Source organism: Sphaerodactylus townsendi, linkage group LG15 (assembly GCF_021028975.2).
Source record: "Sphaerodactylus townsendi isolate TG3544 linkage group LG15, MPM_Stown_v2.3, whole genome shotgun sequence".
Taxonomy (NCBI): Eukaryota; Metazoa; Chordata; class Lepidosauria; order Squamata; family Sphaerodactylidae; genus Sphaerodactylus; species Sphaerodactylus townsendi.
Window position 1 is genome coordinate 5,044,578 of NC_059439.1, and position 24,607 is coordinate 5,069,184.

At 48.1% G+C, this 24,607-nt stretch overlaps 2 protein-coding genes across 7 annotated transcripts in view; both read right to left on the bottom strand.

The window, feature by feature from the left end:
* Positions 1-10,057, bottom strand: part of UBTF (upstream binding transcription factor) — a 57,548-nt gene extending 47,491 nt beyond the window's left edge. Inside the window, exons 1-3 of one of the 6 annotated variants that reach the window (XM_048516889.1) lie at positions 9,908-10,057; positions 5,911-6,065; positions 132-307 (exon numbers count right to left, since the gene is read on the bottom strand). In XM_048516889.1, the coding sequence (XP_048372846.1) occupies positions 132-307; positions 5,911-5,968 (234 nt within the window). In that variant the 5' untranslated portion in view covers positions 5,969-6,065; positions 9,908-10,057. Of the gene's footprint in view, positions 1-131; positions 308-5,910; positions 6,066-7,338; positions 7,458-8,285; positions 8,420-9,483; positions 9,757-9,907 lie in introns of those variants that run through there. The other 5 variants (XM_048516893.1, XM_048516894.1, XM_048516890.1 and 2 more) reach the window with 5 other exon arrangements.
* Positions 10,058-23,508: 13,451 nt separating this feature from the next.
* SLC4A1 (solute carrier family 4 member 1 (Diego blood group)) overlaps positions 23,509-24,607 on the bottom strand; it is a 66,228-nt gene continuing 65,129 nt past the window's right edge. The window contains exon 20 of the mRNA XM_048517884.1: positions 23,509-24,143. Within this exon, the coding sequence (XP_048373841.1) occupies positions 24,063-24,143 (81 nt within the window). The 3' untranslated portion in view covers positions 23,509-24,062. The remainder of the gene's footprint in view (positions 24,144-24,607) is intronic.

The window sequence follows — 24,607 nt, forward strand, 5'->3', positions numbered from 1 at the left end:
GCAGAGCAGTAAAAATGATTGGATCGGAGAATCCCACTTCAGTCAGTGGCTAGCCCCACCCACCTATAGCATGACTTCTCATGGAAAGCAAGGTCACCTGACGGACCTTGCCACATGAAACAAGTGGTTACCTCATTGGAGATCTCAATCCACTTCATCTTGCACATATCACCAGAGAAGTCCTTGAAGGCCACCTTGTCCCAGTCCAGGTGGGATTCGGTGGTTTTGAATTTGCTCCCGTCATTGGTGGGCAAATTGTTCTTCATGCATTCTAAGAGGTTCAACATGTCTTCCTGGGTCCAACGATCTAGGAACAGATAGAAGGGTAGGAAGGAACCTGCAAATGTCAGCTTTGATGTTTAGACATATTACAATTCCCTCTAGAGGAATTTGCACCATTTGCAATAGGTTTTTAGTTGTTAACCAGTTAATGCTTAGCAGGCCAACTGGATATTTGAGCTGATTTAATCAATTACTTAAATGGCTATTTTTTTAAAAAAAATCATTGGTAAATCTTAGCTGCAAATCCACAAAAGGCCTCTGAAGAACAGCTCAATTATGTTTTTATTACATAGAGCATCTTATAAATCTCACCGAGCATTCACATTCTTAGGATATAAGAACATAAGAAATAGCCTGCTGAATCAGACCGGAGTCCATCTAGTCCAGCATTCTGCTACTCGCAATGGTCCACCAGGTGCCTTTGGGAGCTCACATGCAGGATGTGAAAGCAATGGCCTTCTGCTGCTGCTGCTCCTGAGCACCTGGTCTGCTAAGGCATTTGCAATCTGAGATCAAGGAGGATCAAGATTGGTAGCCATAGATTGACTTCTCCTCCATAAATCTGTCCAAGCCCTTTTTAAAGTTATCCAGGTTAGTGGCCATCACCACCTCCTGTGGCAGCATATTCCAAACACCAATCACACGTTGCGTGAAGAAGTGTTTCCTTTTATTAGTCCTAATTCTTCCCCCCAGCATTTTCAATGAATGCCCCCTGGTTCTAGTATTGTGAGAAAGAGAGAAAAATTTCTCTCTGTCAACATTTTCTACCCCATGCATAATTTTATAGACTTCAATCATATCCCCCTCAGACGTCTGCTCTCCAAACTAAAGAGTCCCAAACGCTGCAGCCTCTCCTCATAAGGAAGGTGCTCCAATCCTTCAATCATCCTCGTTGCCCTTCTCTGCACTTTTTCTATCTCTTCGATGTCCTTTTTGAGATGTGGTGACCAAAACTGAACACAGTACTCCAAGTGTGGTCGCACCACTGCTTTATATAAGGGCATGACAATCCTTGGAGTTTTATTATCAACTCCTTTCCTAATTATCCCCAGCATAGAGTTTGCCTTTTTTACAGCTGCCATGCATTGAGTTGACATTCCCATGGAATTATCAACTAAGACACCCAAATCCCTTTCCTGGTCTGTGACTGATAGCACTGACCCCTGTAGCGTGTATGTGAAGTTTGGATTTTTTGCCCCTATGTGCATCACTTTACATTTAGCTACATTGAACTGCATTTGCCATTTCTTAGCCCACTCACCTAATTTATCAAGGTCCGCTTGGAGCTCTTCGCAATCCTTTGTGGTTCTCACCACCCTACATAATTTGGTATCATCTGCAAACTTGGCCACCACACTACCCACCCCTACTTCCAGGTCATTTATGAATAAGTTAAAGAGCACTGGTCCCAATACGGACCCTTGGGGGACACCACTCCCGACATCTCTCCATTGTGAGAACTTCCCATTTACACCCACTCTTTGTTTCCTGTTCCTCAACCAGTTTTTAATCCATAGGAGGACTTCCCCTCTTATTCCTTCATTGCTGAGTTTTCTCAACGGTCTCTGGTGAGGAACTTTGTCAAAGGCCTTTTGGAAATCCAAGTAGACAATGTCCACTGGTTCCCCCTTATCCACATGTCTGTTTACACCCTCAAAGAACTCTAGTAAGTTTGTAAGACAGGACTTGCTTCTACAAAAGCCATGCTGACTCTTCCTCAGCAGGTCTTGCTTTTCTACATGTTTAATAATTTTATCTTTAATGATAGATTCTACTAATTTACCAGGAACAGATGTCAAACTGACTGGCCTATAATTTCCTGGGTCCCCCCACTTATATATAAGTGGAACAAACAAATAAATAATACATAAACGATCTTTGATCCAAGTACGCCTATTTTAGAACATCAATGGTTATTAGAACACAAGAAAAAGCCTGCTGGATCAGACCAGAGTCCATCTAGTCCAGCACTCTGCTACTCACAGTGGCCCCACCAGATGCCTTTGGGAGCTTACAGGCAGGATGTGAAAGAAATGGCCTTCTGCTGCTCCCAAGTACCTGGTCTCAGATCAAGGAGGATCAAGATTGGTAGCCATAGATTGACTTCTCCTCCATAAATCTGTCCAAGCCCCTTTTAAAGCTATCCAGGTTAGTGGCCATCACCACCTCCTGTGGCAGCATATTCCAAACACCAATCACGCGTTGCGTGAAGAAATGTTTCCTTTAATGAATCCTAATTCTTCCCCCCAGCATTTTCAATGTATGCCCCCTGGTTTTATTATTATTGGTCCTTCCTCTAGTTTTGATTAACTTATTCACATTCTTTATAATGTATTATTTTCATCATCAATGAATATTACTAGTAAATAGCATTAACATTAAAACATAAAACTATAGGTACAGCATCTTTCAAAAGGAGAAAAATTTAAACGCATTAATTTCTAAAAAATTGCTATCAGTATCATATAGAATTTGAGTTTAAAAGATGTGCCAATACTGATTTCTTCAGATGCCATTCCTTGTGGTTCCTATGAAATGCTATATCTCAAGCTATTAACTGAAGATAATACACAGGATGTCATGACTTCAGAAAAGAAAAAAAAAACCGTACAAAAAACCAGATTAAGCTGTCAAAGGGATTAGCCAAACCAGAGTCATTTACTACTATGCTCTGTTCCAAGAAAGGTTATAGTAAGACTGCATATTTTTTCCACCACAGAACAAAGCATTCGGGACCTTCTTTGTTGTAGAATGCTCCCGTCTGGGTCCTAGTGCTAACCTAGCTCTGCTCCCCCAAATCCGTTTGAAAGTAAAAATACATGTTGGCATAAATGCTCTTGTATGTATCATGTTCAATAATGCACAAAACAATGGTTTTGACAAAGGCAGCACGTAAAACTAAATGATAATTCTCACATTCGTTTGGGACTATATTCTAATGTGGAAGCATACAATTTTCTCAATCGCTGTATGTAACTTGACCAAACTATCGTCTTGCTGTGGAACAGATTATACAAGTTATTTTCACCTCTTCTGTAAACTGCTGCTCACTGAACACAAAATCTTCCGCTTCCAAGGAGTGGTTCTGCAAAGGCATCTGTACTGTATTGTACGCTGTAGGTCTGTTCTTATATTAAGGAATCTCAGAGCTCTCAAGTAAGCAGTTTATCCTAGGGACACTGCTGCAATGCTTTTGAGAAGGTTAGAAAACCATTTCCTCTTTTTCTTGGCTTTCCTTCTCAGCTGTACATTTAAGTGCAAAACAGAAACGTTCCAGAGGGCGTTCTGATGAAGGATCAGAAACACAGAACAACAGATCAGCTTTGGAGGAGGGGTTTTTTTTGGTGAGGAAAAGCATTACATGGTATTGCAGTATTCATTGTACATGATCTCATATACACACGCATACACTTTTACCGCAATTTATGGTCTTCTTTCTGTCTTTGTGATCCTCTCTTCAGTTTGGTATGTCAAGCGGTCTAAAGTTTTATCGCTTGAAACGGTTCTTTTCCTACACTGACTGTCTGGCTCCCCTAAGACAGTTTTCTTTTCAAAAAAACACTTTTTAGTTCTTCTATCCTAGTCCCACTGCGTTATTTGTTCATTAGAGATCTTTGCAGTCTGAATTGTTTTTATCATACTTTGTAGTCAGGCTTGAGTCTCACTGAGAAAGCTGGACTATAAATGAATTTACGATACATTATTATGATTAATAATAAGAATAACATTTTTTTTAATTAGATCTGGTGGTGGCAATGCCCTTTTTCCAGCCTGCATGCAACTAAAATTCCCAGACCTTACAATTTTTGCACACTATCAATCATAGAAAGCTTTTAAATCTGTCAATTGCCTGTTAAAATGATTTGCTACAATACACAGGCCTGGCTACAATAATACAACCAGCCATGCATGAGTTAATGGTAACATATTTACAACAGAGCCCTGTTCAATGGTTGAATGTAGCGTAGATTTTCCCCAACAAAGCGTATGCAATAAAAACTTTTTTTCAGGGCCTAAAGGAAACAACAGGAAAGCGCTGCCACTCACCAATGCAGTTATGAATAGGGGACTAGAACATTAAAATGGCCCCTAAGAACTACAGATCCCAGCATGCAGTTCTCAGTGTTGCTCATAAAGAACTGAACACCAGGTGGCAGCTTGCAAAGTAGGACCAGTACAGGCCTGCAAACACTATACTTAATAAAGACCCAGTTCTGTAACCAAGCAAGCCCTGTAATGGGTGTGAAATAACGGAGCTGAACAGGGAAAATCCCTACAAAGATGTTAAAGCTGGGTTTTCTTGTGAAGAGACCTGGCAGGATTGGAGGAGAGACAAAAGAGAAGTCGCATTCCTCTGTTCAGCAGCTAATTTGCTTTCTTTTTTTCCCCAGGTGGTATTGAGGCTGCCTCCTGCCTTTTCTCCCAACTGCAGAAACACGCAAGTAGCTGCGATTACAAAGGCTAGGTTCAAATGTGAGACAGGTTGGTCTATTACAGATGTGAACAGAGCACGTTGCGTAGGTATTCCCCAATCTCACACGCACTGAGTGCATGACTGAAGGCTTTCTGCATTCAGAAGCCATGACTCTATTCTTCCATAATGATCAAATGCAGGCATCTGGGTAAACTGGAGATTGCCCACGACCCCTCTGAAATTCCACTGCGGTTTAGAAACTTGGGAGTGACAAGACAAGCTTCAATTGCATCTTGTCTGCTGGATTTGAACATTATAGCAAACCAAGAAGCCTTCAAAAACATGTTCTGCCACATGATATACAAGGAGGGGGCCAAACTTATCAGAACCGCGCTTGTGGGCGGCATTTGTGCCCACTGGGAGCGAGCCGGTTTGCCTACATCTGAGAGCACCCTTAGGACACCTGCCTCAAGAAATATCATAGCTGGTGAGCAATGGGTCTGACTGCAGGGCCAGGACAAAGTATTTTGATACACCGAGCAAGGTTCACCCATGTCGTGCCCCTGGATTGTTCAATAATGAGACTCTGTATTCAGTTGATTTCTTTATTATGAAACAGCATCAGGAATAAGCATTTAAGCTTCTACTGCCAGAACTAAGCATAACCAGCAATGCAGCAGCCATTATACCCCACTCCAAGTCACCCCGACCCTGACTACCAGTTCCCAAGGGGGAAAGACACCCCTCCAGCCCCACAGTCTAGAGACAAAGAAACCTCCTTCCCTCTGTCTCTGGTCAAAACAAGTACATTCCATACTACTGGCAGAGCTACAATAGCAGATGGCTAATGAGCTGATAATGCATTGCCTGAGAAGCAAAGTGGAAAAACATAAGCACAGCAAGGAGGGGAAATGAGAAGAGAAAGGTTCCCACATCCCGGGCAGGAGACAGGAAGCAAGGCAGGGCCTGATCATGACAACCCATCCCCTCCTAGGTCCACGCCAAGGTTCTTGAATCAGACTGTCAAATGCAACTCTGCAGTCATAAGTGGACAAGGAAAGGACTCTTTGAAATACAGGGGGTTTCTCAGAAAAAGGGAGGGAAGGTACGGTGACATATGATCAGGATAGAACACAGCCTGACCAAGGTTCAGAGTTCTGCTGACTTCTCCCCAGGGAGGCCTAGCTGATTTTCCCAGAATCATTCCTTCTCACCTTGATTTTTGGGGGCCGTCATTTCTAAATTGGTTGGACTATCTGCTTCTCCGTTCATCCTCCACCTCTTGGGCTCTAGGGTGACACCGCCTGGGTCTCCCTGCGAGCACCCCCTCTCTCCCCTTCACGGTGGTGTCAACCAATCAGTTTTCACCCTGCAAAGCACAAGGAATTCAGAGTTAGTGTCGCCTGTATCCTGTCCCTCCTCCCGGTGACAGAACAGCAAGGGTTCCTTTCCCTTGGGAACCGAAAAAGCAGCAAATCAACACACTACACTGAAGGAACACCCTGGATGCAAACCTGTGACAAATTCAGAGCAGCTCAAACAAGAGGCTGCAGGGAGCTGGAAGACGCCCCACATTCAACATGCAAAATTCCCTCTTAAAACAGAGATCTTACAAGATGGCCCAAAAGACGGTCACAAAAGTTCCATTGGACTTCCTCCCTCTGGGCAGAAGGTTGTCAGGATAATACCCTGGATTAATTATGGCATAGAATTAGATGCAGAAAAGGATTCCCTATGGCCGTGGTGACGAACCTTTGGCACTCCAGATGTTATGGACTACAATTTCCATCAGCCCTTGCCAGCATGGTCAATTGGCCATTCTGGCAGGGGCTGATGGGAATTGTAGTCCATAACATCTGGAGTGCCAAAGGTTTGCCACCACTGCCCTATGGGGAGAACAGTCAGGCAAAGATAGTGTCTAGGGAGAGGCCCTGCACAGGCCAAGGGGACAGCAAGATGCTGGGACACCCCATAGAAAAGTGTTTTAAAAATGAGGAGCGGCAGAGAAAAGGACTGAATATCCTTCAGACCTCTAGAGCAGAGCAGCCAATATTTAAGGCAGGTTGGTGCCCCTGATGTTAATGGACTACGATTCCCATCAGCCCCTGCCCGCATGGCCAATTTCTTTCCCTGACATTAGGGGTGTCCAACTCTGGTGCCCCAGATGTTCATGGACTATGCGGGCAGGAGCTGATGGGAATTGTAGTCCATGAATACCTGGGGCACCAGAGTTGGACACCCCTAATGTCAGGGAAAGAAATAAAGGGAGAAAAAAGAACTAGGAGAGGTAAAGGAATGAGACTAGGTGGGACAGGTTCTGAAGGTCTGAAGACCAGTGTTTAGCGCCAGGCCTTGTATTTTGTAAGCTCCCTTGAATATGAGGATGGGGTGTAAATCTTTTAATAAATGAGAGTGCCAGCTTCCAATTGAGAACTACCAGGAGCTTTGTGGGGTAGGATCCTGGGGAGGTCCACAACGCCGAGTCCCTTCTTCAGAGGAGCCATTTGCTCCTGGGGAACGAATCTTGGCTTTACAATAGTGGCAGATCTCCAGGAACGCCCGGGAAGTTGGAACCCCCTGGTGCCGAAGCAGGGCTGCGAGGCTTGCCTGGAGGCCAGTCCCAGCCTCCTCTCCTGACCTACCTGGCCGGGCCGTCCTAGGAACAGAGGCGACACCGCACCCTCCACGGAAGGAGGCGCAGGGCCATTTCCCACGTGCGCCCGGCCACCAGGCGAGGGACACGCGGGAGGACGAGGAGGAGCTGAAGGGAGCGGATTGGGGAGGGGGGGGAGAGCGGCGGCCAGAGGCTGCGGCGCGGGAGGGGCGAGTGGGAGGGCTCTGGGCTGGCTGCCGCCCCCCCCCCCGCCCGCTCCCTCTCCCTCTCCCCTTTGCAGAGGCCGCCCCAGAGGCCAGTCTCCGCCTCCTCCTTCCTGGCGCAGCAGCGCAGCTGGGGCTCCTTGCGGCGCGCCGCCTCTCTCGGCCCGGGCTCCAGGCAGGCAGGCAGGCAGGCAGAGCGAGCCGAGCCGAGCCCAGCGCCGCGGCTGCAGCTTCGCCGCCTCCTCCCCTTCCCTCTCTCCCTCCCTCCCTGCGGCGGCCTCCTTGGCTCGCCTCTCTCCCGCCGCTTCGCCTGCGTCCTTCCACTCGCCCCCCCCCCCCACCGCCATTGCCTTCGCTTCTCGCTTCCTTGCAGAGCCTCCCCCCCCCCGCGGGCTGCAACCCCCCTCCCCCCGGCAGGGAGGAAGGCGCCGTCGCAGCTCGCCCACCCTGGTTCTCTCCGGCGGCTCCCTCCGCGCCTGGCCTCGGCTGCCCCAGCGAGGGGGCCGCTCACCGCGCCTCCCCTCCGGCTCCCCCGCGTTCGCAAACCTGACCGCTTCTCCGGCCCCTGCTGCCTGCCTGCCCAGTCGGCTCGCCCCCCGAGCCCCGCCGCTCTCCCTCCTCCGCTCGGCCCGGCAACTCCCGCTTCTCCGCCCGCCCGAGTCCCTCCGCCCTCTCCCGCCCCCCAGGGAAGACTGGCGCCCTCGCCGTCCGCCCCAGCCCCGGAGAAGCTGGCCTCCCGCCGCACCCCGGTCCACCCGGTGGGGGCTCTCGCCTGCTTTCTGCAGCGCCCGCGGGCGAGGGAGCGATCGGGCGCCGCGTCCTCCTGCGCTCTGCGGCTCCGGCTCCGGCGAGGCGCTTAATAAGGCTGAGCCGAGCCCGCCTCGGCGTCTCTGGCGGCGGCGGCTGGCTCCAGTGTGGAGGAGGAGCAGCAGCGAGCCGCGGAGAGGGAGAGGGAGAGAGCCAGCCCTGCCGGAGCCGCTGCGGGAAGGGGGGCGGGGAAGCCTGGCTGGCTGGCTGGCTGCAGAGAAGAATGAGCGCTCGGCCGGGGGCGTCCGAAGGAAGGGGGGAGGGCGGCTCGTCTCGGCCCCCACCGGCCTTCCGGGCCGCGGCCCCCGGGGAGCGCCTCCCCTCGCGCGCCCAGGGCGCACGGCCGGCCCGCTAGTCAAGGCGCACCCGGCGCTCCACACCCACCCGCAGCGGGGGGCCTCCCGACGAGCGCCGGGGTCGTCGGCGAAGAGAAAGCGGGGGGGGGGGAGTGAGAGACGCCCGGCTGGATGGATCCACTCTCCGGATGGCGGAGCGTGCTGGCAGCAGCCTGGCAGGCGGGCCACGGGCAGCAGCCTCGCCAAAGCGGCGGCGCGGGAGAAGGGGGTGGGGTGGGCACGGAAAGCGGAGGCAGCACCTCCTCCACCGCGGGCTCGGAGCGCGGCCGAGCAGCCACCCCTGCAAGAGCCACCGGAGCAGGCGCGAAGGGCAAGGCACCACTCCCGCGCCGCCCGGCTCCTCTACCTCCGCAGGCGCCCAGAAAAAGGCGGCGGCGGCGGCAGCTTGGCTGCTCCCACCGCCTCCTCCTGCCCTTTCTTCTCCGCCCGGGTCGGCGCTAGCCGCTTGGCGAGGCGGGGACGGGCTCTGCGGACCCCCCGGCGACGCTGGGCTCTGTCCTCCCCCACCCTCCGGCGCCAGGGCTGGCGGAGCCTGGGAAGCGGCGCCTCCCGCTCTGCCTTCCATGGCCGCCCCCGGTGGCCTGCGGCTGCCGAGCGCGTGGAGAGCGGTCAAGCCCCCCCCCCCCGCTTGCAAGGCACCCCTCCAGCAACCGAGGGGAAAACGCAGTGTCCGCGCGAGGGGGGTGGTGGTGGTGGTGGTGGTGGTTTCCTTGCAAGCCCACCGAAGACACGTGCAACGCCCGAAATTCCAGCCGAGGGGCTGCTGCGGTCTCTTCCTCCGCCCCCGAAGCCCCTTCCCAGCCTTACCGAGGCAATCGGAGCCGCTGCAGGGAGAAAGCAGCCGCCGTTGTTGCAGCTGCCGCCGCCGCCGCCAGTCTACCCGACTGCTCCCTCGCTGGCCTGCCTCCCTCCGCCGCCGGAGCCCGAGGAGCGAACAAAAGCGCCTCCCTCCAGCCAGCCCCAGATGGCGGAGCGGGGCGCAGCGGCGGCTTAATGGCGAGCTCCACACGGGCTCGCCCTGCCGCAAAGCCAGCCCGGGCTGCAGGCGGCGGCTCGCGCCTTCTCTCCTGCCCCCCCCCCCCCCCCCCACGCACCGCCTGCCCCCGGCCCGTCCTCGCCCGCCCGCCCGCCCGCCCGCCCTCCTTCCTTCCTTGGCAGCTGGGCGCTCGGCGGCGGAGGCCGGGCGGGGTCTTGGGTTGGGGGGGGGGGGGTCTGGCGCCTGCGAACGTACCTGAGGGCCGGCCGGCTGGGGTGCCCACTCCCCCTCTGCCTCGGCCGGGCTGGCTTCAGCTGGGCAGCGCTGCTTGACTGCGCGCCAGCTCTGCAGCGCTGGCCCCGGGCGTGGACTCGCTCCAGTCCCCGCAGAGAGCTCGCGCTTCCCCCGCCTCCATCGCTCGCTCGGCTCGGCTCTTCCAATCAGCCCGTCCCTTTTCGGCTCCCGGATCCTCAGGCCGCCTCGCCGCCCCACTCCCGCGTCGCCCCCATCTGCTGCAGCCCGAGCGGGGCGGCCAGGGGCCCCCGCGGCGGGACGGGCCGAGGCGCAGCCGGGCTGCTGGTTGGCCGGGCTGCTGGCTGGCTCCCGGGGCTGTGCTCCGCTTGTGGGTCTGGCCGGCTGGCCCAGCGCGGAGGGTGTGCGGATGTTTTTATTGCTCTTTGCTTTTGCAACACTTGTCAGACGCGCAGGAGACAGGGAGGAGGGCCGCGAGCGCGCAAAGGGAGGAAAAAACCGGAGGGAGGGAGCGAGCGAGGGCAGGCGAATCTTGCATTCGCAGCAAACCCGCCGCGTTTGCAAAAGATCACAAATCACGCGCGCTCGGTTTGCATGCCCTCCCCGTGGCCTCCCCCTCCACGATCACGTCCAAATGGCGCGGGGGAGAGGAGGGAGACTTCCAAAAATAAAAACGTGCTTTGGCAAAGCCGGGGTGAGGTACTGTCGCTGCGGCGTCATCGGATCAGTAGAAAGCCAGGCATATTTTTGGCAACCGGTGGGGCTTGTTTAAAAAAAGGCCCCCTCCTGGCTTCCTTGTAAACAAGGGGAGGAAGCCACGGATGATTGACCGTCCTGGGGCTGGGGCTTGGATTCGAACCTGCGGCGGGCAAAGTCCAACCCCCGGGTTACTTCTTTTCTCTCCTGTTCGTCCCTTTTTTTTTCCTCGTTAATCTATTTTTCCCAGCTCCACCTTTGTTGTTAAGGGCGTCATGTGCCCATATAGCCAATCAACTGCCGCTGGAGTTGTCTGTCAAATTAAGGCTGGTTCCAATGCGCAAAAGCCATTTTTACAGGCACATAAAATACACTTAGGAGTTCTCCGTTGAACGCGGGGAGGGCGGCCACGAAGCTCCTTGGCTCCTCTCCTAGTTAAAACAGGCCTTACAAATCAACTGTTAACGCTTGTACTTATTTTTTCCCCTCTGCTGTGCAATAGGTCGAGGATCCAAAGCAGTTTCTCTGCCAGCAAGGATTTAAAATGGAGGCAAGGGAGTGGAATGCTGGTCCAGTCGTTATTTTTATGCCCCTAAACCACCCCCACCTCCCGCAAAACAGTTGTTATTAAAAACACAAGTGATACTTTACAGTGCTATCTTTAACGCCCTTCCACAGCTGAGTGACTCCAGTAGACATACTCCCAGATAATTGTGCAGCCTGGCCTTATGCTCTCAGAAGTGATTCCCGATGAGTTTAAGGTGCACAGGGGCATAGCCTTCAAATGGAACCAAGACATTGTTTCACGTGTAGCAAACATATATGTTGAGAAAATGCTGTAGCAAAATATTTTTGCTCAACTGTTGCTTTTCTGCAGGGACTAAGATGACAGAGTCAGAACACTGATGTATAATTTTCATATTAAAAATGTATACTGATACTGTCGAGATATCTTACTGCAGCTTTGCGTGATCCTGAAGTCTTAATACATGTCAGTTTCGTAATATTTTTTAAAATTTTGTGTTACATTTATTTTACCGATTTCTCATTCAGGGTAGCAGCAAGGATTCTGTCCTCTTCCTTTGGTATTATTCCCACCTCTGTTTTGATCTGAGAAATGTTCCATTACATTACAGGTTCAACAGTGAATACAGTGAATAATGGAGGTTTTATTTTTCACTTCACATCCAATGCAGTTTGCCCCTGAGCTCCACACCTGGTCATTTGTTCTTGGTTGTTAGCCATTGGTGGGATTAAAATAATTTAACAACCAGTTCCGCTTGAGTGAGGGGCGGGTGCGGTGGAGTGCTGCCTGACCCTGCTCAACCAGAACTGGCTCCGCCCCCCCGCCCCCCCCCGCTCAACCTCCATTGGTGGTGGCCCTGGCCACCGCCAATGGAAATAGAGGAGGAGACGGAAGCAGCCGGTGGCAAGCCGTGGCCCTTCAGGCTGCTACAGGGCCTCCCTGGCTGCTGTGGCCCTCCCCCCTGCAGGGGGGATGTGGGGCCCCGGGGGTGGGTGCAGTGGTGGGATTGGCTACCGGTTCTATTGAACCCCTGTGAACTGGCTGAATCCCACCACTGGTTGTAGCTGTCTAGATATTTGGTGCTGCCTTTGCTGGACTGTGACCTATCCTTGCAGATCACAACCTGCATGCAGTATCCCAGGGGGTCCCCAACATGGTGCCCTCCCGGTGTTTTTAGAGAGTAGGTGGATCCATGTGAGTGGCTGAGCAATTTTTTTAACTATTGCTTTGACAACAACTGCCACTTCACAAGAATCTTCACTGTGTGACAGAAGGTAAGCTGCAGCAGCCATTGTGTGGGTGACTCCGCCTCTTGCAGCAGCCATTTTGTGACAGTCATTTTGGAGCTGTGCCCACCGTGCTGTCTCAAAATTCCAAAGGCACTGACAGGTACAAAAAAGTTGGAGACCCCTGTAGTAGAGACTGTTAAGTTTTATGTTCATTTTCCAGACATGTAACCCAAAATTCACAGTTCTGGGAGTTATTTTTTTAAGTAGGAATGCAAAACTTTAATGGAGGCCAGAGTTCATCCTGTATCAAGGTTCTGTTGTGAACGTGTGCATAGCGCCTTTTCTTTGCTACTGAGTGACTGCACACCTCACTTTAGGGGGAAGGATTCAGATCAAAAGTCGAGCTCTGTGCAACGTTGTTGAAGTTGAGCTGGCATTTGCCATACCTGAATTAAAGATGAGTTTACATTTCATCACCAGCAGTGACAAGTAGCAGGTTTAAGTCCTAGGTAATTTCTCTGGGCATTGTCCAAATATCTTCCATAATCTCTTTGCTGCAGTGGAGTCCACGGTTCTAGCAGCAGTAAATGGGCCTCCTGCCTTCTCTAGTCGTATATGTCTATTTACATAAAGTAGCTATACCACCACCAGAGTTAAGGGTTTTTCCTCCCTCAGCCATGCAAGTAAGGGCCTTGGCTGAATTTAGGTCTCGAGCAGCCCAATACAGAGGTCCGGGCAGGCAGGGACAGTGCTTCTGTTGTGCCAGAGGCCTTTTTGGCAGCACAGGGAGGCAAAAAATAACTGATATCCCCAGCTGCCGGATAACCCTCCTTGGGACTCTAAGGACCCCTGCTCTGTATTGCGTCCAGCCATCCCAGAGGGAACATCCCCCCTCCCCCGCCCTTCCCTTGAAAATCAGAGCACCTTCTATAAAAGTGAAGTATAGGACAATTGAAGTGAACACTTTGTGGCCAGGAATGGGCAAGGTAAGGTCCCAGCCACTGACTTAGGTAGGGGCTTCAAGAGAAAAGAGGATTGGACATTTTACTGGAAGGCAGTCTGATCAACAGATGATAACTTTGATAGCTAAGTGGAACCTTCATGTTCAGAAGTAATAGAGCTCCAAACATCAAAGGGCTTGAACCTAGGTGTCTTGTTTTCAAGCCTTTTCAGAAGGTTGAGGTTGGTCACGGTTAGAAACTAGGCACAGGGCAAAACCAGATTGGGATTTCTCTGTTTGGATTTCCTTGTGATTCTTTTTAATTTGCAGGATTCTGGGGAAGTAAGTTTCTCCCCATGCCAAGCTGTACAGAGGAAGAATTAAAACTGCCCTCCTTTTGATCACGACCTATATCCTTTTCAACAAAAAGAACAGACTTCATCCGCCACGTGCTGGACCGTCTTCGTTTTATTCTAAAACAAAGGCCAGCATGTGGCAGATGAAGTTACAATTCTACTTAGTTATTTTTGTTGAAAAGGGTATCGATTGGGAATGGATGTTTTTTAAAAGCAGCATGGTCTGCATGTGGAAATCCTAGCATATATATGATTTAGTCCTGACCATTGAGAAATTTGGCAGCTCCTTGGTTTGATTCAGCAGAAATCTTTCGATGAGCAGAGAGCTCTTCTAAATGGGTATTTTTCTTTCCAGTCATGGACTAAGATCCAAGAGCTATTTTAGGTACTCTCAAACTGTTTGTGCAATCCCAGGGGATGCATTTTCCTTCAAACAGCCCTTCCCTTGCTGTTTAGTACGTCATAGAACGGCCTTTGGCCTAACCATCAGGAGTTTCAAGAATGGTTTCCCAGCAGTATGGGAGGTGGGGTTGCTGTCAAACACAAAGTCCAAAAAGACCCTCTTTGGGCCAACATAACTGACCACACTGTTTGACAGATCCCCCCCCCACCCCCGAAGTGTTTTGAGTATGCACTGCTTTCAGGAATATGGTATACTAACCTCAAATTCCACACCCACCCACACCATGTCAATAAAAATACACTTCCAAAACAGTAAATTGAGTGAGTTATAATTTCCATCTTATGCAGGCAGGAAAGATTACTTCTGCTAATACAGACCTCTGCCAATAATCAATTCAAAGCTACCGTTGTGGAGTCCTCAGGCAAATTCCTGAAAAAAAAATCAATGAATATTTTAGAACTTTTTATTTAACAGTGTTCCCAGCTTTGGATGGCATGTACACATTCCAGGAGTGGGAGGCGACTCGAGACATGCCAAAATCTGCAGATGTATGCAAGTACTGACCAAAGCTTGCAGAAGAACATGCTGGCTGATACTCAACCGTTCCATGATAGTAGTCCTGTCTCATGGTCTGTTTTCATACAAATCACTTGTGCTTAAAATCCAAATGTGTCTCCATTGGAAAACAAGCATGTTCAGATCATCCCCTTAAATATGAGCACCAGCATGTTCATCTTTTTAGCACCAAGGTGTTCTGTTTAATACTAGCAAGGCTGGTATTTCCAGCTGAGTTAGGAAATATCTCCATTCCACAGGGCCTGCAAAATGGAGCTGTTCTGCCTACAATTGAGGGCAGTAATGGGGTTGTGTTCATCTCAATTGGCTTCCCTTCTCCCCTCCGCCATCTCTCCTCCCCTTCTTGTTGGTATAATTGGGATTGAACATTTAGTTATGGGGTTGGGAGATTGTCTTGAAATTGTGCCACCCTGGTTGGTTAAGCATCACAGGATTTATATGTTTTATTGTATCTGTCTGATGCATTTTGTTGTATATCTTGCTAAGCAATGAGCTTCTTCTTCTTCTTCTACTCTTGCAGACAAACCATGACTGTCAAAGATGAATAGCTGCTGAGCTACGTCGGCCTGGAATTTGTCTGTGCTCTGTCCTGTGTGCTGCAACGCCCCTTAAAATTTTGTTTCTGGTTCAGCATTTGAAAAATTTTAAGCCTGAAATTTCATATTTTAATTGGGAAAATGAAGTTAGTTTGAATGTATGAAACAATTTACAGAATTGGCTCCCTTCAAGAAGTGCAAAGAACCATTACCTAATGCCGCCTAGACCTAATATCTAACTTCCAATAAAATAGCATTCTTTTATGTCCTGGTAGTTAGTAGCTGTAATGGTAACTGCTATACTATCTTGGCATTGGTATACTTCCAGCTGGAGTTAACAACACAGTATTTATTTTTTTTAAGTGGAGGCTTTTTATATTTTTTTTTAGAAAATAACAATAGAAAAAAATCTATCATATATCTATCTAATTCTGAACTAGGCCATTGAATGTGGATAATTAAAATGAAGGCAGATGGAGGGGGTAAAGAAAGTCCCTTGCAACAAAATATTAAATCTATTAAAATACTTTGGAGGAATAAAAGCCCTCAAAATAATAGAAATATTGCTTGTAGCTTTAAGAAAAGAATGTCCATTGAGTTCTTAGTTACCATTTTGGAGGTTACTGGTAACTACAACAATACTGCTTAGCCTTCCAAGCCTTGCTTCGCTTGGATGGAGAGCAGAGGTGGACTAGGAGACCAAAACAGACGTAAGAAGGATCTTGTTCCCGCTTCCCTGCCATGTCCGCTGATGGAGAAGAATTTGCTGGGGGGGGCAAGTCGGGATATGAGCAGTAGCGACTCATGACCCTCATTGCTTGACCCAGCAGCACTAACTGGGCCCAGTTTAGCTCCAACCCCCATACAACTTGGCCAGACATTTCCCATGGAGAGGCTGCAAGGAGAAGGAAAATCTGAAGCAGATATAGGGGTGGCTATTGGATGGGAGGAAGAGAAGGACGCAGAGAAGGTATGGGGGCTGCCTGGGAAAGGAAAAAGGAATTGGTGGAGGAAGGGGATACAGAAGAAAATGAGAGTCCCCCTCTAATTTAAAAAAATTAACACCTGCAAAAGCAGCTTTCTGTTGCCTCCAAGAAATGATTGACTTGGCAGCCTTCCTCTGAGATTCCAAAAATAAAAGGGGTCACTACTGAAAGGGCCCTGCTTTGAACTCTTGTTTATTTCACCGCTCTTGAAGCCAAAACTTTGAGCTAACTTCCCTTTGTGACCTTTTTGAGGGATGTGTTGCCAAAATCATAAAGACCAACAAAAAAGAATTGTTTAAATACATTAGAAGCCGGAAACCAGCTAGGGAAGCAGTTGTCTAAGGGAGGATGAGGCATTTGCTGAGAAGCTTAATTAATTGTTCTCAACTGTCTTCACTGTTGAGGATATAAGACAAAATACCTGTTCCTAACTGCATGCTGTCAGGAGGAAAGGATGCTGAGCTGAGGCAAATCGCAGTGGCAAGGGAGGAAGTTCTGAAAGTTGTTGATAAATTGCAAACTAACAAATCAACAGAACTAAATGGTATGCATCCTAGAGTCCTCAAAAACCTCAAAATGTTGAATTTCTGATCTTCTAATTCAGATATTCAACATGTCCCTAAGATCAGCCTCTGTACTAGAAGGCTAAAGAGTGGTCAGTGTAAAGAAATATCCAAGGGGGATCCAGGAAATTACAGACAGGTTCCAGTAGAGTGGACAGTGTATGTTCCAGTGTATGTTCCTAATGTATGTTCCAGTGCAGTGGGCAAATTCATGGAGGACCGGGCTGCTTACGAACTGGGATGGACGTCATTCCCTCCAGTGCCATGCCTCTTTAAATTGGTTACTGGGGAGCACAGGTGCTGTTGCTCTCTTCCGGTTTGTGGACTTCCCAGAGGTTTGCCACTATGTGAACAGAATGCTGGACTTGAGGTCTTTGGTCTGAGGCAGCATGACTGTTCTCGTGCTGTAACCTTATCAAGCAGGAAAATTAATACTTGCTTAAGCTTAAGTAAGTGTGTCAAAAATAGTCATCTGCTTATTAAAACTGGATGTATGTGTGTCTTCATTTAACATTACATGGAAATTTGGAGATACATGGAAATTCGGAGAGAAATTCGGAGAGAAATTTGAGGATGAACGGTCTTGCTAGTTCATCACTCTTACCAGTTAATCATATCAGACTGACTTCCAGCGTTAGAAAAAAAGCTAAAGGGTAGATGCATGGGGTAGTAAGATGGCATGGGGGGACTCCAATGAAAAATACAACCGAATAAGACAATACCTGCCCACAGCTGTCCCTCATTGCTTCTAGTAATAATAATTAAGTAAAATAGTACTTATATCATAATAAGTAGTATTTATAATATGATTTAGTATGATATGGTATAGTTATAGTACTTACATTATACTAGTAATATTATGTGGGTAATTGATCCTGACACAGACACATCGCAAATATCAAACCACTTTTGGAGACTGACAAATTTCAGCATTTTAGTTGTTTTGTGTTTGGGCCACAACAGAATGTTTTCTGATAAATCAGCACCATCAGCGTAGGCCAAGTCAGCCTTACTGTACCAGTGTCCATTTTTGCTGCTAAGAAGTCCATAGGTGTCTGCCTTGCTGGGAAATAGTAATCCGACAGATAGTACTTCTGTTCTTGTAGCATGTGAGGAAAAGTTGTTGTGTGACCTCCACGATGGAAAGCAGTTCAAAAGACAAATGGCACAAATTGTTAGCCTCTGAATCACGGGGGCACAAGATGGTGAGGGCAGCTTTCTTGAGGCTTCAGACTTTACACAGTTGCTTTTCTCTCCAGCTCCAAAGGAGAGCCAGCTGCCCTGTACTTCTGGGACTGGCTGGCAGATCATTTTCCCAGCAGCCCAGAAGGCTGGCTCCTTTTGTTGCACTCAACTACCTCCTAAAGCCCTCTGTCTTCCACACACAGATGTGCATTTCCTACATTTGGCTCTCCTTTCTGCAGAGGATTTAAGATTCCTTACCCAGTGGTAAAGCTTACCTTGCCATCTGGCCTCCAGAGCCAAACAGTTGTCCTAACCCAGTTCACAATTTCTTTTAGGTTGTGGCATTTTGCGGGGTCGAGGATTTTGCATTTCTGTTTCAATCACCTCCTCCCCTACCCTGGGTGGTAGAAAGGCCTGGAGCCGAAGTACAGTGCTTGAAGCCTTCATTGCTAGGCCGCACTGAGTCACTGTAGGGAAATTCTCTGCACTCGCAAAGCTTTACTGCACTTCGAGAGCCCCCTCGAGGTCTGCAGAAAGCAAGACAGCTGCTTCCGAACAAAGCCCCGTTACCTCTTAGCACATTTTAACATGGAAATAAAGAACAACCAAAGGTTGAATCTTGTCCTACATCTGCATAAATCTAGAAGGAAGTCTCTCCCATCCCCTGATACTATTTAGAACTTAGCACATCATCTTTCTAAATACAGCTGTATCTCATTTGTGTGTGTGTGTGGGGGGGGTTGTTTGTTTTTTAAAGATATAAATAAAGCCCTTGAACCACGCAGGTCACAGTTTCTGCTCCTGACTCGTGCAATTATGTTTTCTTTTTACTTTTTCTCTCAGGAGCAGCGGTGTCTTTTCTCATTTTTTCCCTTAGAAATAACCCCTTCGGGTAGGTTAGGCTGAAACGAGACAATCAGTACACTTTTCTTCCCCAATGGGAACCCAAAGCAGCTTACAACATTGTTCCCCTTTGTAAGGTTGCTAGCGCCATATTGTGAAATAACTGGAGATTTTGAAGACGGAGCCTTAGAAGGGGAGGGAGGGACTTCGGTGGGGTTTAATGGCATAGAGTCCACCTTTCAAAGTGGCCATTTTCTCCGGGTGGGCTGATTTCTGTTATAATCCCAGGAAATCTCCAGCTACCATCTGGAGATGAGCAACCCATCCCTCCTCCATGGTGAGGTGGGTCAGGCTGAGAGTGTCACCCAGTGAGCTTCCATGCCAGAGTGGGGATTTGAACCTGGTTAGGCCAACACTCTAACCGCTATACAATACTATGCTGGCTCTCAACTACTACACCAGCCACGCTGACTTTTATGGGATTGACTATACCATATTAAAAACATGTAGAAAAATAGTGTCGGGGGGGAAAAGCTAGGGTAGGTCTGTTCTTAGTAGCATGTAGTCTTCCTACAACAAGGGAATGTTGAAGAAGAAGAGGAGGAGAAGAAGGAGAAGGAGTTTGAACTTATATCCCCCCTTTCCTGTAGGAGACTCAAAGGGGCTTACAATTTCCTTGCCCTTCCCCCCTCACAACAAACACCCTGTGAGGTAGGTGGGGCTGAGAGAGCTCCGAAGAGCTGTGACTAGCCCAAGGCCACCCAGCTGGCGTGTGTGGGAGAGAACAGGCTAATCTGAATTCCCCAGAGAAGCCTCCACAGCTCAGGCAGCAGAGCTGGGAATCAAACCCGGTTCCTCCAGATTAGATACACGAGCTCTTAACCTCCTACGCCACTGCTGCTTCAGATGGCAAAACATTCAGTCATGGGAAGGTCCCCCTTCTCTTGCGGTCTGAAGTGATACAGCACAAACACAGCCCTACTGAAACAATGAGAAAGAAGAGATCTTGCCCCTTTATTACAGTAGAAGATAACAGCCTCATCCAATGGAGGGGAGGAAGGCCTTTAGGTAGTGGTGTGGCCTTGTGCTGGTCCATTTGCTCTCCCCGAGGCACTTATCCCGGTGGAGGTGGCAGATGCGCCAGTGCCCGCCCTATCCCTCAGTCCCACAGTGTGGGAAGGGGCATAAGAACATGAGAAAGAGCCAGCTGGATCAGACCAGAGTCCATCTAGTCCAGCACTCTGCTGCTCGCAGTGGCCCCACCAGGTGCCTTTGGGAGCTCACAGGCAGGATGTGAAAGCAATGGCCTGCTGCTGCTGCTGCTGCTGCTCCTGACTGGGCTGGTCCGGCCGTTCCCAAGGATGGAGTCACCTTTTTGTGATGTAAGTGCTGTAAGCTCTAGGGTCTTTTGGGCAGGGTGTATGTGTATTTCACTTATTTGTATTGCCTCCAGTGCAGCTGGAAAGCTCTCTTGGAGGCAGTGGGGGGGGGGGGGGGACATGATGCCGTATTCAGCTTTGGATGGGACTGCCACCTATTTTGCTGGGAATGACCTAACTGTACAAACTTTCTTTGCTGTCTAAGCTCTGCCTCGCTTTTCCAGCATCTACCTGCAGACTGAAGCACTTTGATTTTTCAGCACCAACAATAAGTGACAACAGGTGTGTGTGTTTTTTTAAATAGAAAAGGTTTATTGCTTTGTTGTTCAAATCAAGAAAAACAATTGCAATAATATCAGCATCTGTCAATTATACCTAAAAATCAGAAATCACATAAACACACCACACGATCACATGATCTCTTGCAAAGCAAAAACATAGGGTTTTTTTGTTCTAAGGCAAAAGACACAAATCAGTTGACATATTAAATATCCATTTGAATAAATTATAAAACAGCCCTTTATCATTACCTTATAATGTACAAGGCTCCTGACAACAAGGGTTTCTAACTTTATTCAGGGAGAGGGCTGGTGTCTCTGTGCAAACAACCCCAGCAGGCAAAGTCTTTCGTATCAGTATAATTCCATTTTCAGAAAAGGCATCTCTGCTGAGTTTCTCTCTGCCCTGAAGCTGTTAAAGCACAGCAGCCCTGGCAGAAAAAAAGACAACCCTCATCATAATGGGGTTTGTGTAGATTACAGCGTCCCTTAAATTTTGTATTTTTAATTAGAAAATGTATATGTTGACTCTCATCCAATGTAAACTAGAGTCATGAGTGTTGTTCCACCAGGGATAGGATCTGATGCAAACTGCCCCTGGCCCCCATGAGCTAAATAAGCAAGCCAACTGACAATCTTTTCCAGAAATTAAATAGCAATAAATCTATAGGATTTTTCCCTTCTTCTGTTAATGAAAAAGAATAAGAATGTACGCTAGATCCAACCAAGGGTTTCTCTAATCCAGCTTTCTGTCTGTTAACAGTAGACAGCTGGATATTTCTAGGGAGTTCATGAACAGGGCATGATGAAAGCAACCTTCCTGCATTGTTTGTTTTTAATATGTAATATTCACAGGTATACTGCCTCTGAAGATGGAGGCTTTCTATTAAGCTGTCATGGCCACTCTCCATTCGTTATTTAACTCTTTTGTTAAGCCACTGAAGCTAACATCCATCATCATAACTTGTGGCAATGAGTTTCACCAGTTGATTATGTGTTTCATGAACAAATGGTTTTTTTGTTTTTTTCCTAAACCTACTGCCAATCCCATTCATGTTAACCACCCGTAAATATGCAGCAGAGCTAAATCCTGGATCATGTAATGTAAGAATGGAAAGAGCAGCTCTGGGCATGGACGGAGAACTTTTCATATGTAGGAAGTAACCATAGTATCCCACATCTACCTGCGATTAGAAAGTAGGGGATGCAGAGATAAGAATGTGGGCTCCTCAGCAAGTCTGGACTTCAGCGCATTTCTTTTAAGAAAATACCCACCGACACCCACTGTTTTCCGAACTAGTGGCATGAAAATTTCACACTGCCTATGTATCAATGAATCAGCAGGTATTTTGAACATCTGATGAGCAAATCAGCTTTCAAACATTGCTCTTATCTTAAGATAGAAAACTTCTGCGTTATTTGGGCAAAATTATGGGTTGGGATTTTTGGGATCCAGTGCAAGAACACGTAGGGACTTTCAAGAGGCTTCATACCCCATCAGGTGGGTGTGGAGGGAAGTGGGAGAGAGATCCTGAACGGTGTGGAAGGCAGGGAAGCTGGCCGGCTGCTTGTGAAGAAGCAGTGCCCACCGCACAGGCTTGGGATAAGGGAGAGCGTGGAGATTCCTGTAAGACCCCTAAGGTGGGTCACATATCACTAAGTTGCTCTCCCTTGACATATGCAACGTCCTAAGCACATTCTAATAAAATGGTACAACAGAGCCATTATCAAATCATGGATTGGATTGGAGTGTATTAGAATTATTTCTAGGTCAATGCATTATGTTTACTGTATGTTTGCACAGTTTTGCCTCCCTAGCACAAGTTTTCAAATACTCTGGAATGTGGTGGCAACCAACATGGGGAAAAGACAGAGAGCAATGGAGGAAAAGGGAGGGGGTGGAGGGAGATTGGCAAGCATCTTCCTGTACCAGAACTAGAAACTTTTAAAAAAAATACTGACAGCAGAGATTTTCATGATGCTGACCGAACAGAGACCATATTATATGGTACTATTGTTTTACTATTGTTTTTATTGTAAGCTGCTCTGAGTCCGTTGGGCAAGGGTGACCTAGGAGTAAAAAAAAATCAAATCCAACAAATTCTGTACCAGCAACTTAAAACCTACAGAAACAAAAAAATCCATATTGTATTAGGATACCTACTTTTTCAAAGTAGTTCTTTTCCCTAGCATTAACAGCCCCCAAACAGAAAGCAAGTGGCCCTTGAGAGGAGAACGACATCCACTTGTAATTCAGGAAGTGCCAATGGGCATTGGATTCAAGCAGCCCCGGTGAGAACATCTCTTCCAGATTATGTATAGAGTCTCTTCTTATCAATCACACCTGTTTTAGTCCCCATGGGGAAGAGGCTGCATACATCAAAGACAAAATAAGACCAGTTTCCCCTTCAAAGCTGATTTCTGCGGTGCCTCTCTCTGTTCGGTCACACATATCATTGATTGTGTGTATCCCTCCTGTACAGCCTCAATCCTGCTCTGTAAGAAGGTTTGTGCAATTTGCAGAAAAAATGTCAGGTCTTAGCTCGCTGATGGCACATGTGTCTTTTGCCACGAGGGCAACTAGAACCTGCAGCGGTCAAAGTCTTTGCCACGTAGCTATTCTCTTTGGTCTTCATCCCATAACTAACTTGCTCAAGTCTTTTTGGACTCAGCAACCCCCAACCTCAAGAAAGGTCCCTGTTCACATTTTTCTTGACTTCAGTCATATATCCAGTCTGTTCTAACCCTAAGGTGGCATTTTCAGCATTTGTTTCAGAAAATTCAGTGGGTTGCTGTGGGTGTATAGATTCTGCTGCCTGATGAAAGCATCTTCATCCTGGGTAGAACTACCGGGCCTCTGTGCAGTGGTGGGATTCAGCAGAACAGGTTGTTAAAATGGTGCTTGTAAACAACCAGTTGTTAAATTATTTGAATCCCAACCCTGCCTCTGTGTAAAGGTAAAGTTTCCCCTTCAGTTGTGTTCGACCCTGGGGTACCACTGCAAGCAGTGATTTCATAGGCAAGCCATTTTTGTGGGGTAGTTTGCCATTGCTTTCCCCGGCTATTCTTTACCCCCTAGCTATGTGCTAGGTACTCATTTACCGACCAAGGAATGGATGGATTGATGGCTGAATTGACCATGAGCCAGCTGCCAGGATATCTGACCCACAGGGGGCTTGAACTCCTGACCGTGTGAGTGGCAGTGCAAGCACTACGCCACGTGGCTCCTCTGCCTCTGTGTACAACTGATAAAACTTCACACACATGTCCATGCATGTGCATGCATGCACACACACACAAATTCACAAAGGAGAAGCAATGGGTTGGATGCAGAATTAAACTGGAGTTTGCAGGTGAGTTTCCCATCTTCTTATGATCCCTGCATAGCTTTGGGAAGGGTTTTCTTGACCCATATGGGAAGATAAGGGTTTGTTAAAATTTCACTACAGACCTACATGATTGGAAGAAGTTCTAAAGCATATGCTAGCTATTTTAAGTCCTATGGAATCCATGTGCTGGTAAGTGTGCACATGGGCTGTGTACAGGTGTGCAAACAATGTACGCACAAATGCATATAGATACAGAGAAATATTCCTCCAGACTCGGTGTCTGTCCAGTGTTTTCAGGGAAGGAGTCTTAGTTCCTTATCTGCCAGCAGGCACTCAAATGGGCATCGGAACTTCATCGTAAACATCACAGCCTTCCGATTCATCGAAAGTCACTTCAGCATCATCAGCATCCAACTGAAAGGGAATGGCAGAGGGTAAAGTTAAGAAGGCACCATGGTCCCATACACAGAGATCTGCACCTTTATCCCTCAGTCTGTCAAGGGATGGTTTGGGAGGCTTTTAAAAGCCATGCTACTGAGATCCTTCGTAGTCAGCGACAACAGGGAATACTGACATCGAAACTTCCACAATTCAAAGCTTTTAAGCCGTTTGCTATTTCACAGCTCCCTCAACAGTCCAGTTCCCTAATAGTAGAACAGGCAACACAGAAACTACCCCTTGCATGGATGTTGGGAAGACAAATGTCCTGACTGGAAAACATCTTGCAAAATAATTTTTTTAATGCATTCTGGCAAGTTGAAGCCCAAGAACATTAATTGTTCGTCTGTTGCACTGGAGATCCACAGAGCAAAAGACAACACCCGATCTCCAGTGCGTGGGATCGCCTAAGCATGCTCAGTGCAATCCCCTACATTTGG